Consider the following 14,900-nt stretch of genomic DNA (forward strand, 5'->3'; position numbering starts at 1 on the left):
TTGGGGGCCATGGGATCGATTTATCGATTCTTCGATGATTGAGGCATCCTCCTGCCATTTTCAAGAAGAGAGAACGGGGCTCTGCCAGGGAACTGCCATCAGGGCTGCCAGAACTTTATCAGGTATTCCATCGCTTGGGTTGCTGCCAGAACTTGTCAGGTATTCCATCACTTGGGTTGCTGCCGGGGCTTTTGCTGTTGCGGATGTTGCCCCTGAGAGCGCTGCTTGGGAACGGGTCTCTCTCCCTGCCCCGGGAAACTGCCTTTGTTCTGTGATCGGGACACTCCCTCTCTCTCCTGTGGGTCGGGAAACTGCCTCTGTTCTCGTGGCTGGGACTCTTCCTCAATTTGCTTTTCCCTCGTGGTTGGGATTCTCTGTTAATTTACTTTTATGCCCCATTGGGACTTTAATCCTTGTAACTTTTGATAAGATCGCATGCTTAGAACTCTCGCCTTCAGGACTGATGCATTAATATAATAAACAACTTTGTAATAACCAGAAAATGCTCTTGGCCTTTTAAGACCCTAAACTCATGAACAGCTCGACAGCGCAGGTCTCCAGGTGGGAATTTCAGTGTGCCCTGAAACCGACCTTCAGGCGCACCTGTGCATAGAGCAATCCCTGTGCTTAACTGAGCCCTCATCCTGCGGGGAGAATGTGGAGAATTCAGCCCTCCCTTCCAGAGCTGCCTGAGGGGATGTTGCTGCAAAAGTAAGCACTGTCTACAGAGATAAGGTGGTTGTGAATAGCCCACACAACTGTCCCTGCAGACGAAGAAATGGTCAAATAGTCACGTAGGACAGATCTTTAGCAAATGCACAAGGTAGTCAGGAGGAGCTTGGAATGTCAAGATCCGCACCTGTGACTGCGGGGAGACCTGTGGGCTTCACCACAAGCGTTCATCAGACCAGCAGTTCAGTCAACAATTCCTGTTCGAATGGTGCCATTCCCCATGAGAGCATTACTTTGTGCCAAGACCTACAATATGGGCTTAAAAAAAACCCCCAACAAACCAAACAACCCCCTGGGGGGGAAAAAAAAAAAAAAAAAAAAAAAAGGAAGAGGAAGAAGAAGAGCAACAACCCCCCTCAAACCCAGCCTAACCAACCCAAATCCACAAAACTCCCAATTACATCTGTCCTTGTCTATTCAACAGATACAGGAATAACCAAGTACAAGAATATAAAGGCCACACAATTTGTTAATTAGGCTGATTCTGTTCCAGCATGCAGATGTATGTCTAAATCTAGAATACCAGGCACTTTTTAAAATAACACAGGCTGAGGTTTACCATACTTTAGGATGAGCTTTGTGGCCAGATTGTATCTTAATATTTACAACCCTTCATTTAAAATGAACCCAGTCTTCTGGTTTTGAACACACTTTTTCTGAATGGAAGCAGCTGTCTCTTGTTCCTCAGGAGGTTTTTTTTAGTGGGTGGGATTTTTTTAAAAGTGTATGTGTTGCGGGGGGTTGGTTTGGTTGGTTGTTTTTGTTGTTGTTGTTTGAATCAGATATCACAAGAAATGTCTCAATTTCCCTCTTCTCAGTTGTACTGTATATTTAAAAGTGAAATACAGGACATACTAAGCAGAAACTCAGGGTGGAATTGTACCTGTTGTCAGTTTATACCCTTCCTGCATACACCTGTGATTTGCCTTGTAATTCAGTAGATATTCAGCTTTTTAGAAAAAGGGACTGTTAGTAAACACCTCCCTTCCCAAGTAACAGCACTTCAACATGCTACAGAGCAGTCAAACATAATTTATTGGTACAACTGATTACACAACTTTAAATGGCTGGTGAGGCCCTGGCACAGGGTGCCCAGAGCAGCTGTAGCTGCCCCTGGATCCCTGAAACTGCCCAAGGCCAGGCTGGACAGGGCTTGGAGGACCCTGGGATGGTGGAAGGTGTCCCTGCCCATGGCAAGGAGTGGAATGGGATGGACTTTAAGATCCTTTCAACACAAACTGTTCTGGGATTCTGTCAGGGTTACAAAAGCCAGGGAAAGAGATTGACTTGTGTGGACCATGTGGGGATAGTCAAACACTGTTTCTGGTATTGAGCAAGTTTTAAGAATTTTGCATGGACTCCACCTCATGGTGGGAGCTGTACACAGTGATCTTCAAATTCCAAATGACATTTTATCCCAGAGCAAAAAAAAAATTTAAAAGTGTTTCAAACTTAAAGGTCATATAAAATAGCAAAACTCAGTTCAAAAATTAAGTATCTTTATTTCACACTTCTAGAAAATTTTTACAGTTTTAAACTAAAACAGACTAAAGGAAATTCCAGTGTTTTTAAAAAAGTGAAACAGAAGGAAAAAACCAAATGACTGCAATTTGACTAGCTGACCAGTCATTTTCAAGTTTGTTTTCTTTCACTATATCTATATACGCCTGAAACGGGCTTCATTATTCCATAGAGAATTCACTCTACAGAAACTCTTGGGATATTTCTCATCTCTTTGTCTTAAGATTCTGCCATCCCTGTTAATTATGAAATAGGGTTTTTTCCTTGTTATATCACAGATGGAAAGCTAATCTACATCTGGGCACTGGAAATCCTATGTATTACAATGTATTTACATATATAAAAAAATATATATTATGATATGCTGTGCAATTGGATACAAGGCTGTAATTCAGCCAGAGGGAGGGCTGGTATCAAAACCATAAAGATCCATACAGACGTAGGGTGGGAAAATGCCACCCAGACTGAACTGAAAATCCGATGCATGTACTATGTAAGACCTACAGTTTTGGAAAACCCCAAATGTTTGCCAAAAATGTTTTTTACTACTTGGAAACAAACTTGCATTTTCCCTTGGTCTTTGCAATGGCTCTCTCCTAGTGTCAGCACAGGAAGGGATCAGTTAGATGACACAGTCAGTTCTTTGTTACTACTTGCAAACAATAATAGCAGAAAAAATATCTTGTACCATAGACAGAAGATACTCGTATCATAGAAAAATGTCACAGAATTATTAATTTAGCTATCCTTGCAGATATCATGCAATATGCACAATTTTGCAAGTTATCAAGCAGTAGTCTGTGTGAGGGGAGAGGGACCCTCTTCCCATGGGGAATCAACAACCCCACCATCAACTGTAACTGTGGAACTGATCCACGTGGTGTATGCCATTGACAGACTGACTGACAAGGCAAAGGAAATACAAGATAGGAACCAGAGAATCAGGGAAGGATACTAATTTTATCAGTACTACTGACTACATCCTTACAGAGAACTAAATTCCTCATTCTTTATGTCCCATCTGATTTCCATAGCTTCTTTGTTTAAAATTTTTTTTGCAGGAAAAATACTCCAAGTAAGTTTTCATACCAGTCTCCTACACTGGGCAACTTCCTTAGCAGTTCTTTTTTTTGGAGGGAGGGGTTGCTTTTTAATGTGGAGTTTTTTCAAATTTTTTTTTTAAATTTAATTAAGGAGCCAAACTGCACAGAAGACCTTAAAACACTAAAAACATATACATTGGATCAAGAGAAAATCTTTCCTTCAGTACCTGAAATGAGCTTTAAGTTTATTCTTCATGCGTACATATGTAGAGGTAAACAGATGAATTTGCAAGTGCTAAATTGAACAACCTTTTAGTTTGCACTCTTCATAACACTATCCTACATACTACTATTTGAACACCATTACAAAGTCCTTCCACAGAGACACCAGACATTTAAGACTGTTCTATTGATAATGTTATCTCCAAGAATTAACTTCCCCTCTAAAAGCAGCTACTGTCAAGCATCAAAGAAATGAGCATTAAGCAAATGGGTCTTATCTTGCAAATAATTTTTACGCTGTTTGAAATTTTTATTTCCTGTCTTCCACCAATCCACACCCAAAGCATTTCTGATTCAGTTTCAGTAAAGTAACACTAGCAGGCGTCACAGGGGGTTCATGGGTTGCTGCCGGGTTATCAAACCCCAATTCCTCCAGCCTTGAAGGAACATGGTCAAAAATGAGCAGAGCATCCCTGGGCAGGGCTGTAAATTCAGGTTTTTCTTAGGTTTTGCTTTCCTGTGTTGCTAGGTTGAAAGTAGCAGAGTTCATAGTTCCTATCAGTGGCTTTAGGATCGAGGTTTCGTGTGTTCAGTCCCGTGAGGAACGCACCGTGGAGCCCAGGCCCCAGGTTGGGCACAGTGCCTTTCATACATCACAAGCAGTACATTGTGACTCAGATTCCTTCTTGTTCTCCCACAACTCATACTCTGAGAGTTTGAGAGTCAAAAGGTTGCTGGAGGAGACAAGTGGCAAAGCATAAGTTGAGGACAAACTGGTGACATGCTCACCCCAGCACAGGCAGACCACTGCACTAACTGGTTGTCAGAGCAATCAGCCTGTTTCCTACAGGCTTGCTGCCAACTCAGGGTCTGCTCTAACATCTCTGATATACATTTTTTGGAGTCTCCACTACTGATTATGAAAAAAGTAAGTTATGACCCAAACCAAATTAAATTATGCCACTGTGGGTTGTTTTTTTACTTTGTCAAACTAAAACTGAACCACAGTTTTGAGGTTTTTGTTCAACATAAATCAGAACAACTTCAGTTACAACAGAACAATAAAATTATCTTCTGGTTCCTTGCTGGGGAATGCGTGTAAAGATCTCTGCTTCTCCCCAAACATCACCAGCTTCCCATGATCCCAGAGTTCAAGGCTTGGATTCACAGAGGAGAGGTGGCAGGTTTGTGGCAATTTCCTGACTACAGATATGTTTCAGATGAAAAGAGCTACTTCTATCCACTCCAAACCTCTGGCTTAAGGAAGAAGTTATTGTATTGGAAATATCAGATATGACTCTTGCATGCAACCCTGCCCCAAATGTCGGGCTCTGGGAAACCTCACTGGCCTCACTGCACTGACTGAACAGGGTACTGCTGCTCATGCAAAGTGTCACATTCCCAGAGATGAGAACTTTCTGCAGAATTTGAGGTGTTGCCTGTTTGTTACTGCAGGGCTACTACCAGCCCAAGCCACCAATTTTTTTTAGGGGTTATGATAGAATCTTAGAATGGTGAAATGGTTTGGGTTGGAAGAGACCCTTAAGATCATCTCATTCCAGTCCCTGCCATGGGGTGGATGCTGTCCACTAGATTCAGGTTGTTCAGGGCTACATCCAGGCTAGCTTTGAACTTTCAGGGATGGGGCATGAGCTGGCGATGAGCTGGTTTACTTTGAAACCATGTCTCTGCATATTTTCAGCTGACCAATATTTGCATGAAACACTCAAAGTCAGTTCCCAACATAGAATGCATGTTAGCAGGAAGCACTTCTTAACCAAAAAAATTTAGCTTGCAGATCATCTCAGAATTTCCTGAATTTACATCCAGGAGACAAACATCTGGATGAAGTTTGCCATCTGGAGCTAAACTTGCATGCTGACATGCAGAAAAAATATGAGAAAACTGGATAAACTGTAATGCCACCTTCACCTAGGGAAGGTGGCTCCAAATAATTGTAGGAGCATGTGCATCAGTAACCCCTGGCTGCTGGACTCACCAACAACTTCTAGGAAACAGAGCCAAACCTGAGCCCCTGCATCACATGAAGTTAAGTCCTCTGCTAGTTCCTGAAATTACAGATGATTGTGTACAGTACACTAGTTCCCAATTCAAGAAAATCCGATTTAAACACATTATTCATCACCTATCACTAATCTACAGATGGCAAAATGTCATCTTGACTCCACATAATTTGAATATTTAACTGCAAAACTGGAAAAGCTGGAACCCTCATATAAGAATACATAATTGATAAACAGAGATGACAGAGAAGAGAAAGGTCTTTTATGCCACTGTCCAAAGGATGCTTCTGGTAACACACAAAGTTGTCTTGTTCTGAAAATGTTCTGGGGTGCCAGAAGCAAATCAACAAATTAAACATAGAAAAAAAAAAAAGGACTACAATTGTTGTGGTTTCTTTCCAGAGGATTTATCACTTTTAAGTAGCAGAAAACACAGTCTTTGTCTCACAAGAGCTGAACTGTCCATCACAGCAGTTACAGAGCATTCTGACAGCATTCATGATATATAAATTGAGTACTCTGGGATAAAGCTCATGCTCTAACACCATTAAACCCAGGAATCCTGACCCTCAGACGGTCTGGACAGGTAGGCCAGGGCTTGTTGGCTGGCCCCAACTGCCAGTGGTGAAATTACTCTGGTTGGTGTGGTTCAATTCTCTCCTTGCACAACCAAAGGAGCTCGTGCTGGGCACTGCCCTGTTCTGCTGAGCCCTTTACCTGTCAGCCACTCCTAGATTTTTCTACCATCGGTTCCAAAATTTTCTTATTGTAATTAAAGTCCATTAATTCTAATGTCATCTCTACTTGAAAATGACAAATTGTTTTCCCAATTTGTAGCAGCATTTCAGATTTTTTGATATTTATCATGCCCTTAGGTCTTCTTTGGAGTAAACTCTTCCACTGCCTTTCTTGTTCAGTGTCTCCTCATACTTTCTGAGTCATCCTCAGTTTTTTATCCTCCCTCTCTCCAACCGACCCAGCACCACTGGCAAAAACTTAAACTGAAAAGCTGTTAGTGCAGCTCTGTTCTTCATATCCTGCCCCAGCTGGGAAACCACATGTGAGACTAAAACACCTACAGATTCATTGCTCCTTGGTAATGATGTTTCCTGGACCTTTGACCATGGTTCCTGTTCTCATCTGCCTGAACACACAGCCCTACATTCCTTTTAAAACATCAGATTTTACTTGTCATGGAAAAAAGCACCATCTCTGCAGGCTTTGGATGAGTATTTGGATCTACTGTTTGTCTGTATTTCACATTTGTGCCAATGTGCTATGTGCCAAGCATCGATAATCATTAGTTGTATACACTGCTGCCTGGCCAGCATATTCAGCCCTCAGTGTACTACAAGTAACCCACTACATGATGAAAGCATGTACAAAATACTCTGGTTTGTTCATGGACAGTCAATGAAGCTGCTGTTAAAAAGAAGTATCATGGGCTTTACATTCCATACAGCCTGTGCAGTGCAACAAACCAGAAACACATACACAGCCGTGGGGCTAAAGACAAGAGCAAAAGTTCTGCATCTTGCACTGAAACAGCGCATGCCAGCTTTAAGGCAACACTGCTCTCAAACATCCAATACTGGCTTTCCTAAAGAGCTGCAGGTAAAATCACAGCACATCCCCAAGGCAGATGAATTCATTAATGACTGCAGCCACAGTCTGCAAGCTCACAACATTGTTATTTTAGCAGAGGCTACTGGCTGGGTTCCCTCTGGCTCCACAGTCAGCACCCGTTTCCAGCACACTCAGAAGTCAACAGGCACTATCATGGTACTCATGTTCTGTTCCCAGTTAGAACAATGCACTGGGAACGCAAAAACCAAAGCTGAAACACAGATATGTGCATAGGTGAAAAATACTACCAAGACATTCTTAACAGCCATACTAAGGGGTACTGTAAGGAAAGAGAATCTTCTGAAGGAAAAGCTTGACCAGTTATCCAAAACCATGGAAAATGTTCAAGAAATCTGGGAAGTAACAGTTTTCTAACGGAAGTTCTCTACGAAAATGTCAAAAAACGTTTTAGAAAATAGGCTGTGCTGCAGACTTTCTGTTGTGGCATCTGTCCAAGTTCAGAGAAAACATTTAATATTTTTACAACTGTACCTCTTACATATGTGGATGTGCTTTTATTACTGGTAAAAACAGAATATATTTTGAAATCTATTATTCTGTGTTTCTTTTTTATATATTTTAAATGCTCTTCATTTGTGACAAGAAAAATAAAATCTACAAAATTTAAAGAGGGTTTAGGATCCTTTTCTCTTGTCACCTCAGTAAAGTCCTTCATATTCCATTCTACCTTTAGCTGCATTTGGGAAATCCTTCAGGAGGGAACAGACCAAAACAAACACTTGAGGAAGGACTCTGATCCTCATTATTCTGATCCAAAGAGTCAGATTTTCTCAAATGAATTTTTCTTTTAGAGGTGTTGGTTGTTGTTGGGGTTTTTGTGTTTGTTTGGGTTTTTGTTTTGCTTAAAGAGATGCTTCCCCTGAACACATACAAGTTCTCAAGAACACAGCCCTTTATGAATTTCTAGGCAGATAAGGCTTAGTATGAGAAAGACATAAACAAGAAGCCTATCAACATTATTTTTACTATTAATATTACTTTCATTACTTTAAATATTAAAACTCAAGTTTGGTGTGTAAAGTGTATTTGAAATCACCAAATAAAATCAGTCACATTGAACTGATATGCATATTTTCCTATACAACATTACGTTTTAAATTTAGCTGATCAGGAAGAGTTTTTATATATAAAAAAATACAGCCTTGGTTTTTGATAGAAGCAATTGAACTGCCCAGGATCAGGGTCTGAACAGTCACAGCCAAACTGGAGCACCAGGGTCACCTGATTTGTACAGTACTGAGATAGTCAAAATCTGTAAATTGCTGCCACTTCACATGCTTTAACTGGAAGTACTGTGCTGAGAAACTTTTTTTGTTCTGCATTCTTTGTTGTTTGGGGGAGAAAAGTTACACTTAAAAACAGAGGGAAATTCCCCCAAACCTGACACAGACATGTCCAGAATTCAACTGTGAAATGTCTAGTTCAGTGTGACCAGTTGTAACTGAACTATGAACAATCTGAGAAATAAATCGTTTCCTAATCACACATGAGAACAAATGTGAAAGTACACTTTCAAGTAAATGATAATACCTAATGTTTTGTCATCAGAAAGCTACTGGCTTTTATATATGTAGAAAGCTACTCCAAACAACATTCTGACTAAGAGATGAGCAAGGCAAAAACCAACAGAACTTTTGAGTCAGTCTCCAACTTACCTTGCTATTTGTCAAGTTCATTATTTAAACACAAGATTGCTTTCTTAATTTAATAACAATACTTACACAATGACTTAATTTAAGGCATAATCCAGCTGATTGAAGTTTTCAGTACAATTTTTGTGTTACTTTTTATTAGTTAGTAACTGGTTCAGGTTACTGGTAGCCAAAGTAACAGTCCATTAAAGAGGAGACTGAAAACCAGATTGCTTTAGTACTATCTTCCATTAGGGCAATTTGTAAATTAAATGTAGTGTTGGCCATTGCCCTCAGGAAGTCTTCCAAAAAACTTAATAAATATCCTATCAGACAAGGTTCAAGGCTTTAAGCAGGAGCTAGTAAAACTCTGAAGCCAGAGTGTGGTTTTAGAGAAAGCTACTCACATTCTAGACAAAGAATGCTACCACTGCCCATAGAAGCTTTCATCCAAAAAGCACAGGGCAAACTTTTGGAAGACCTACCAAAAAGACAATGGCTGATATTTAACAGACAGATTTGAAAAGAGAACCCTTCAACTCCAACATGCCAACTGGAGACTCTCAATTTAACAGCAATGCCCCTGATTGCATCACTGCAGCAGTACTTTTGTAAATTACATTTGTGCTCTCAAATAGTCAAGAGTATTTCTTCCATGCAATCTGGAATCACATCCAAGGATCCTTTAATTTTCTATTTCAGTTTTCATGTGAAGTGTTTGAGGCTTTCTGGAATTGCAACTTAAGTGCAGAACACAGTCCTCTGATAAAGGCAAATATATTTAGATGGAACAATATGCAAATCCCACAGTCCTTCTGTGTACAAAAGCTGATGCATAAAAGTCTCAATCATGTTATACAGGAAAACATACAATTTCAGGAATATGAAGTAAGACCAGCTGCATCCCAAAATTTTTAAATTCACAAATTCCTTCACATTGTAGCAAGAGATGCAAAATAACAGATGAGCTCCCAGGCTCATTGAAGAACCTGACAGATTATGCTTTGGGTACTCTTGGGAAAAGACAAAACATGACTTAGACAGTTGGTAAGTTACTGAGCAGCAAGTAGCTTTTGAATCACAACTGTCTCTAGCACCATATGTGCTCCATTGGGAATGAAAAACAGACTATTTTCTTCAGAATTAGAAATCACAATTATATTCCTTGAATGAACAACAAATAGAAGCTCAAAGCTGCAAACGTAAGAACATTTGCGCTTTAACATTTTCCCAATGAAAACCCTGCCTGTTAAGCTTAGTATAGTGCTACTACCTATTTTTTTTTTTACCTATTTGGCCTATATTTTATTTCTAAACGTTCCTAATAGGCATTTGCTTCCAGGCAGCATTCTGTGACCAACCTTGTTTATTATCAGAGCCCTTAAGAGTTCACATGAATGCCTAGAAAGCTTCCTGGAGTTTTATTCACCCTGCCTTTTAAACAACTAGTAGCCCAGGTACCTAGAAGTAAAAACAAAGACAAAAAGGTTGAGATGCATTTAATGCACCATGGTAGCATAAAGCCTTTTGGAGTAATGGTAATTTAACCATTCTCTGCATTTCCTGAATGTCAGTTTATAACAACGCATTCCCTTATATCACTGGCTTTGACAAGTCAGGAGAAGTAAAGTAAATGGTGACAATAGGGAAAGTGCCAAAAAAAAAGTGACCACGTTCCTCTCAAGTAAGCATTGTAGCAGACTTGTTCAATGCTTTTCCTCCATGTTAACCTACACCATGGTAAAGCAGCAAAACAGCCACACAAGCTCAAAGTACTGAGTAAATAGGTACTCTTGATGCTACCCTGCTATAATGCAAATGGAAAAAAATGGTCAAAGGCATTCACTAACAGTGATCACTGAAACCCACACATCAGAACTCCTGGAGAGCACCATATTTCAGAAAGATGTTTTAAGTTTATAGCTGTACCGAAGCTGGAGACAGAACATTCCTTGTTGGATTTGATGATCAGACTCCTAGTGAGGTTCCTCAATGAAAGCAAACCCTACTAAACCAGTCCTAAATACATACTGGTTTTATATAGATATGTTTGTGAGGGAAGGTACGGAGTTCTTATCATGTCACTTATTCCAACTGGTTTTGTTCTGCATTTAGGCATTTGCTTTCAAGGTCATCCTTATTCTGATCAGTTGGTTCCTCACTGTGAGCAACAGAGATTTCTGACTGGTCTGTCTTTGCACTGGTATCAGCCAACTCCTCCTCAGCCGAGCCAGAGCTGTGCAGCTCCTTCACATGGAGGGTGGGATTGGTCATTTGCTCTGTGTCTTGTTGAGAAGCTGGTACACTGCTGTCTTTGGGAAGCTGAGGGCAGCTGACAGGAGCTATCACCACGGGAGGCTGAGGTAGGTCTTTCTGTAAACGGAAGATCACAGTCAAAATGATGAAAAGCAAGAACTATTGTGTCCAGTTATCTGAGGTAATGGTCATACAGGATGATGATTAAAGGTCCATCATTCTCCAACAGTGGACAGATGCATACAGCTATCCTTTGTGTTTTATAGGACACTAGGGGAATTTTTCCTTCCAGAAAAGTGTTTACTTTCTGAGTGGTTGTGACTCACCAGTTTCAGATGTGCTCTGCTGATAAGGCAGCAACAGGCACTTGGTCCTTGGCCACTGTCCAGTTCTGCCCACCTTTACTACCAGTGTACAAGAACTGGCAATTTTGACATAACATTTCAGATGATCTCAAATATTTCTCTAACAATTAAATTAATTTCTCTAGTGCAAGCTTGTGAAGGTTATCACAAATAGTTGAATAATAAAATAAAACTCACTGGGGGAACCTCTAGCTTGACAGACTTGGCCTTCTAGTAAATATTCAAAAACTAAAATCATGCATCATAACAATTTTTTTTTTGAATGAAGTTAATCTCGCAGCACAGTGCAACAAAGTGATAATTTACTATACTGAACTATATTTCCACTTTCATAAACAGTAAGCTATGAAAAAATATGAAGAAAATATTTTGAGGGTATATTTTATATACTACTAAACCCCACACTTTATATAATATTGTAACCATTCACTAGTACTGATACTTCCAAGAGAGATCAAACAAGTAACATTTTGGCCAAATCAAGGATAGATAAGGTCTATTTTACTTTTAACTACTCTGATTTAAGTGGCCATAAACATTGGGAAACCCAGAAAACCTTACTGAGGCAAAAAAGTATGTAAAAAAACAAACAATCAAGCAAGACCAAAATCTTTGTGTTTGTGTGATAATACTACAATATTTTACTCAACTTTAATTCTAGTTAGGTTTTTATAATATTAGTATTTCCTGAAGACACTCATATCAAACTGGTATTCACCGCAAAGCCGCTGCCCGTCCAGAACATGGCAAGCTCCCTTCTCCAAAGGGCCACCACCAAGCTGGTGAGGAGAGTACAGGGCACCAGGTAGAGGAGAGCAGGCTGGCCCATCTGCATCAGTGCCAAGGCAACAAAGGTCACAAGAAGGCCTATGCCATATGCTGGAAGCAAAAAACCAAAAAACCCAGCAAAAAACAGTTATTCAGATATAGTTTGCTCAAGCACAATTAAATAACTGGCTAAAGAAGTATTCTAATTGGAACTTTTTTCAAGCAATATGTAAACATCTCCAGAAATTTTTCAGGCCTCTTTAGAGAGAAGCATTATTTACACCATGTAAAACTGGAATACTACAGTTTTTCTATTGATAATAATATGTGAAAGGAGTGTGACTGGCCTAGTCCATACTGTGCAATTAAATAAATACCTTAAGCAAAATAAATATATGAAATATTGTGCCTCATATTATGTATATGAATTCAGCAGATACAGACAAATATTTTGACCATTATAATGTGCTTCTTGTTTGGGTTGGCTTTGGCTGTTTCTTACTATCCTGCCACACAGCTAAAAAAAAGCCAACCTGCTCTAGGTTATACATTTTTATTACTTTCTATTTAATTTCTGCATAAATGTGGCAAAATTTATTTAGTAGAACAGAAGCAGCTTGGAGCTCATAATGTAATTATTTTCAATTACATTTTCAAGACAATGAAGTTAATCCAAATTTTTCTCAGATAGAGATTCCAGATTTTTCTTCAGAAAGTCAAGAAAGACATTGAGGGGCTGCAGAGAGAGGGGAATGGAGCTAGGGAAGGGTCTGAAAGAAACAGCTGAGGAAGCTGGGAACGCTCAGCCCAGAGAAAAGGAGACTCAGGGGGGACCTTCTCACTCTCTACAACTCTCTGACAGGAGGGGACAGCCAGGTGGGCTCCCAGGGAACAAGAGACAGGATAAGATGAAATGGCCTCAAGTTCTGCCAGGGGAGGTTTAGATTGGATATTAGGCAGAGCTCCCTCCCCCCAAAGGGTTTTCCGCTCCTGGCACAGCTGCCCAGAGCAGCAGTGGAGTACCTACCCTTTGCAGGGATTTAAAAGATGTATGGATGGGGACATGGTTAGAGGTGGGCTTGGCAGTGCTGGAGGACTGGCTGGACTCGATTATGTTAGAGGGCTGTGATTAGAATAATCAGTAACTCTTCACAATTCTTGAAAATGCTTTTTTTGGGGGGTGGGGGAAGGCTTACTCAGTTATTATTGAGAGTTCCTTATATCTAGTTAAAATATTTCTTATTATTTCTAATTGTGATTTAAGTCCATTGCGTCACATCTTATGTGCGCACCTGTAGGAAAAGTCTCTCTGTCCTCTCTGCAGTCTCCCATTAGGTAACTGTGGACAGCAAAGAATCTCCTCTTTGCCTTCTCTTCTTTTTACAACCCTGTGTTCCAGTCTTCTGCCATCCTGACGGTTGGCAGGAAAATCCACTGGATTTACTCCAATATGTCAGTGTCTGTCTGGCACCTGGGGATCCTGGTTAACTCAGTCTTAAGTGACAAATTGAGAGGAATAATAACTCCTCTTATAACTGCTGACTCCATCTTGCTAACTCAGCCCTGTATGTGGCTCATTCTCAGTGCTGAAATAGCACACTGCTGACTCCTTATCAATACAATATTTTCCTATTTCTGCAAACACATTTTTAAAGTACCAGATAAGTCAACAATTTTGTTTTACTATATATGAGAGACAATGATTTGGAACATCAATAAAAGCATCTCTCTACCCCTGCTAGAACTGTCCATGAACCTAGGTATTTTTTCAAAAGAATTTCTAAAGAAGTTGTTCATGACAACATCTCATGAAATTTACTCAAACATTAGAAGTCTTCGCTAGCAGAAGTACATTGTAAGAAAGACAACAGGAATCTGCCAGATCCTATTCACCAGCAGTATTTAAGTTCATGGCATGTAACTCTGTGGATTTTACAAACTAAAGAAGAAAACTTATCCAGAGGTATTACAGTCATCATAATAAATTTCCCTGCATCACAGGTTATGGATTTTTAGAATACACAAGAAATTAAGAACAAAGCCAAAAGATGGTATCCCTGAATCTGAATTCTCATGCACAATCAACTCAAAGATTGATGAATCAAGCAACCACAATGAGTAGCTGAGCATATGTAAAGATAGTGTAACTACAAGGTGTAGAATGAGACCCTTGTCAGCCATGGTAACAAGAAGCTCCTTATGTAAGGCAGAAAAAACAGCTCAGAAAAGCAACATCAAGTAGTTTAGTGATGGAAGATCTAGCCTTGAAAGCACTTTGCTAAATACCTCTGTTTAATAATAAAAGGAGCAGCAGAATAGAACCCCCAAACTATGCCATGCAAGACTGAAGACATGCTTTTAGAGGGTGCCACTCCTGTAAGTGTTGTGTTCAGGTGGCACTGTGGTACATACCTATTGTGCAGGCTACAAAGTAGACTCTGGATGACTGCACCTGAATATCAAATCTATGGCAATAGGCTACCAGTAAGCCTAGGAAAAGAAAGAACAGTTACCATACGCTTTTGATGCACTTCATTATAAAAACAAAACCATCAAACCAGCTAGGACCTTTCAAGACCTTTTTTCCCCCCCAAAAAAAACTTCCTTGGCACCCTGTGTTTAAGCATCATGACAACATATCCAGGAGACCACACAATTTACAAAACTGTTATCTGATGGTACAAGCCCCAT

The 14,900-nt window shown here is 40.0% G+C and overlaps 1 protein-coding gene across 2 annotated transcripts in view; it reads right to left on the bottom strand.

Moving 5' to 3' along the window:
* Positions 1 to 2,210: 2,210 nt before the first annotated feature.
* Positions 2,211 to 14,900, bottom strand: part of SPPL2B (signal peptide peptidase like 2B) — a 33,850-nt gene continuing 21,160 nt past the window's right edge. The window contains exons 13-15 of one of the 2 annotated variants that reach the window (XM_063403034.1): positions 14,622 to 14,699; positions 12,160 to 12,320; positions 2,211 to 11,193 (exon numbers count right to left, since the gene is read on the bottom strand). In XM_063403034.1, the coding sequence (XP_063259104.1) occupies positions 10,906 to 11,193; positions 12,160 to 12,320; positions 14,622 to 14,699 (527 nt within the window). In that variant the 3' untranslated portion in view covers positions 2,211 to 10,905. Of the gene's footprint in view, positions 11,194 to 12,091; positions 12,321 to 14,621; positions 14,700 to 14,900 lie in introns of both variants that reach the window. The other variant, XM_063403035.1, reaches the window with a different exon arrangement.

The sequence above is a fragment of the Prinia subflava genome, chromosome 8 (assembly GCF_021018805.1).
Source record: "Prinia subflava isolate CZ2003 ecotype Zambia chromosome 8, Cam_Psub_1.2, whole genome shotgun sequence".
NCBI lineage: Eukaryota > Metazoa > Chordata > Aves > Passeriformes > Cisticolidae > Prinia > Prinia subflava.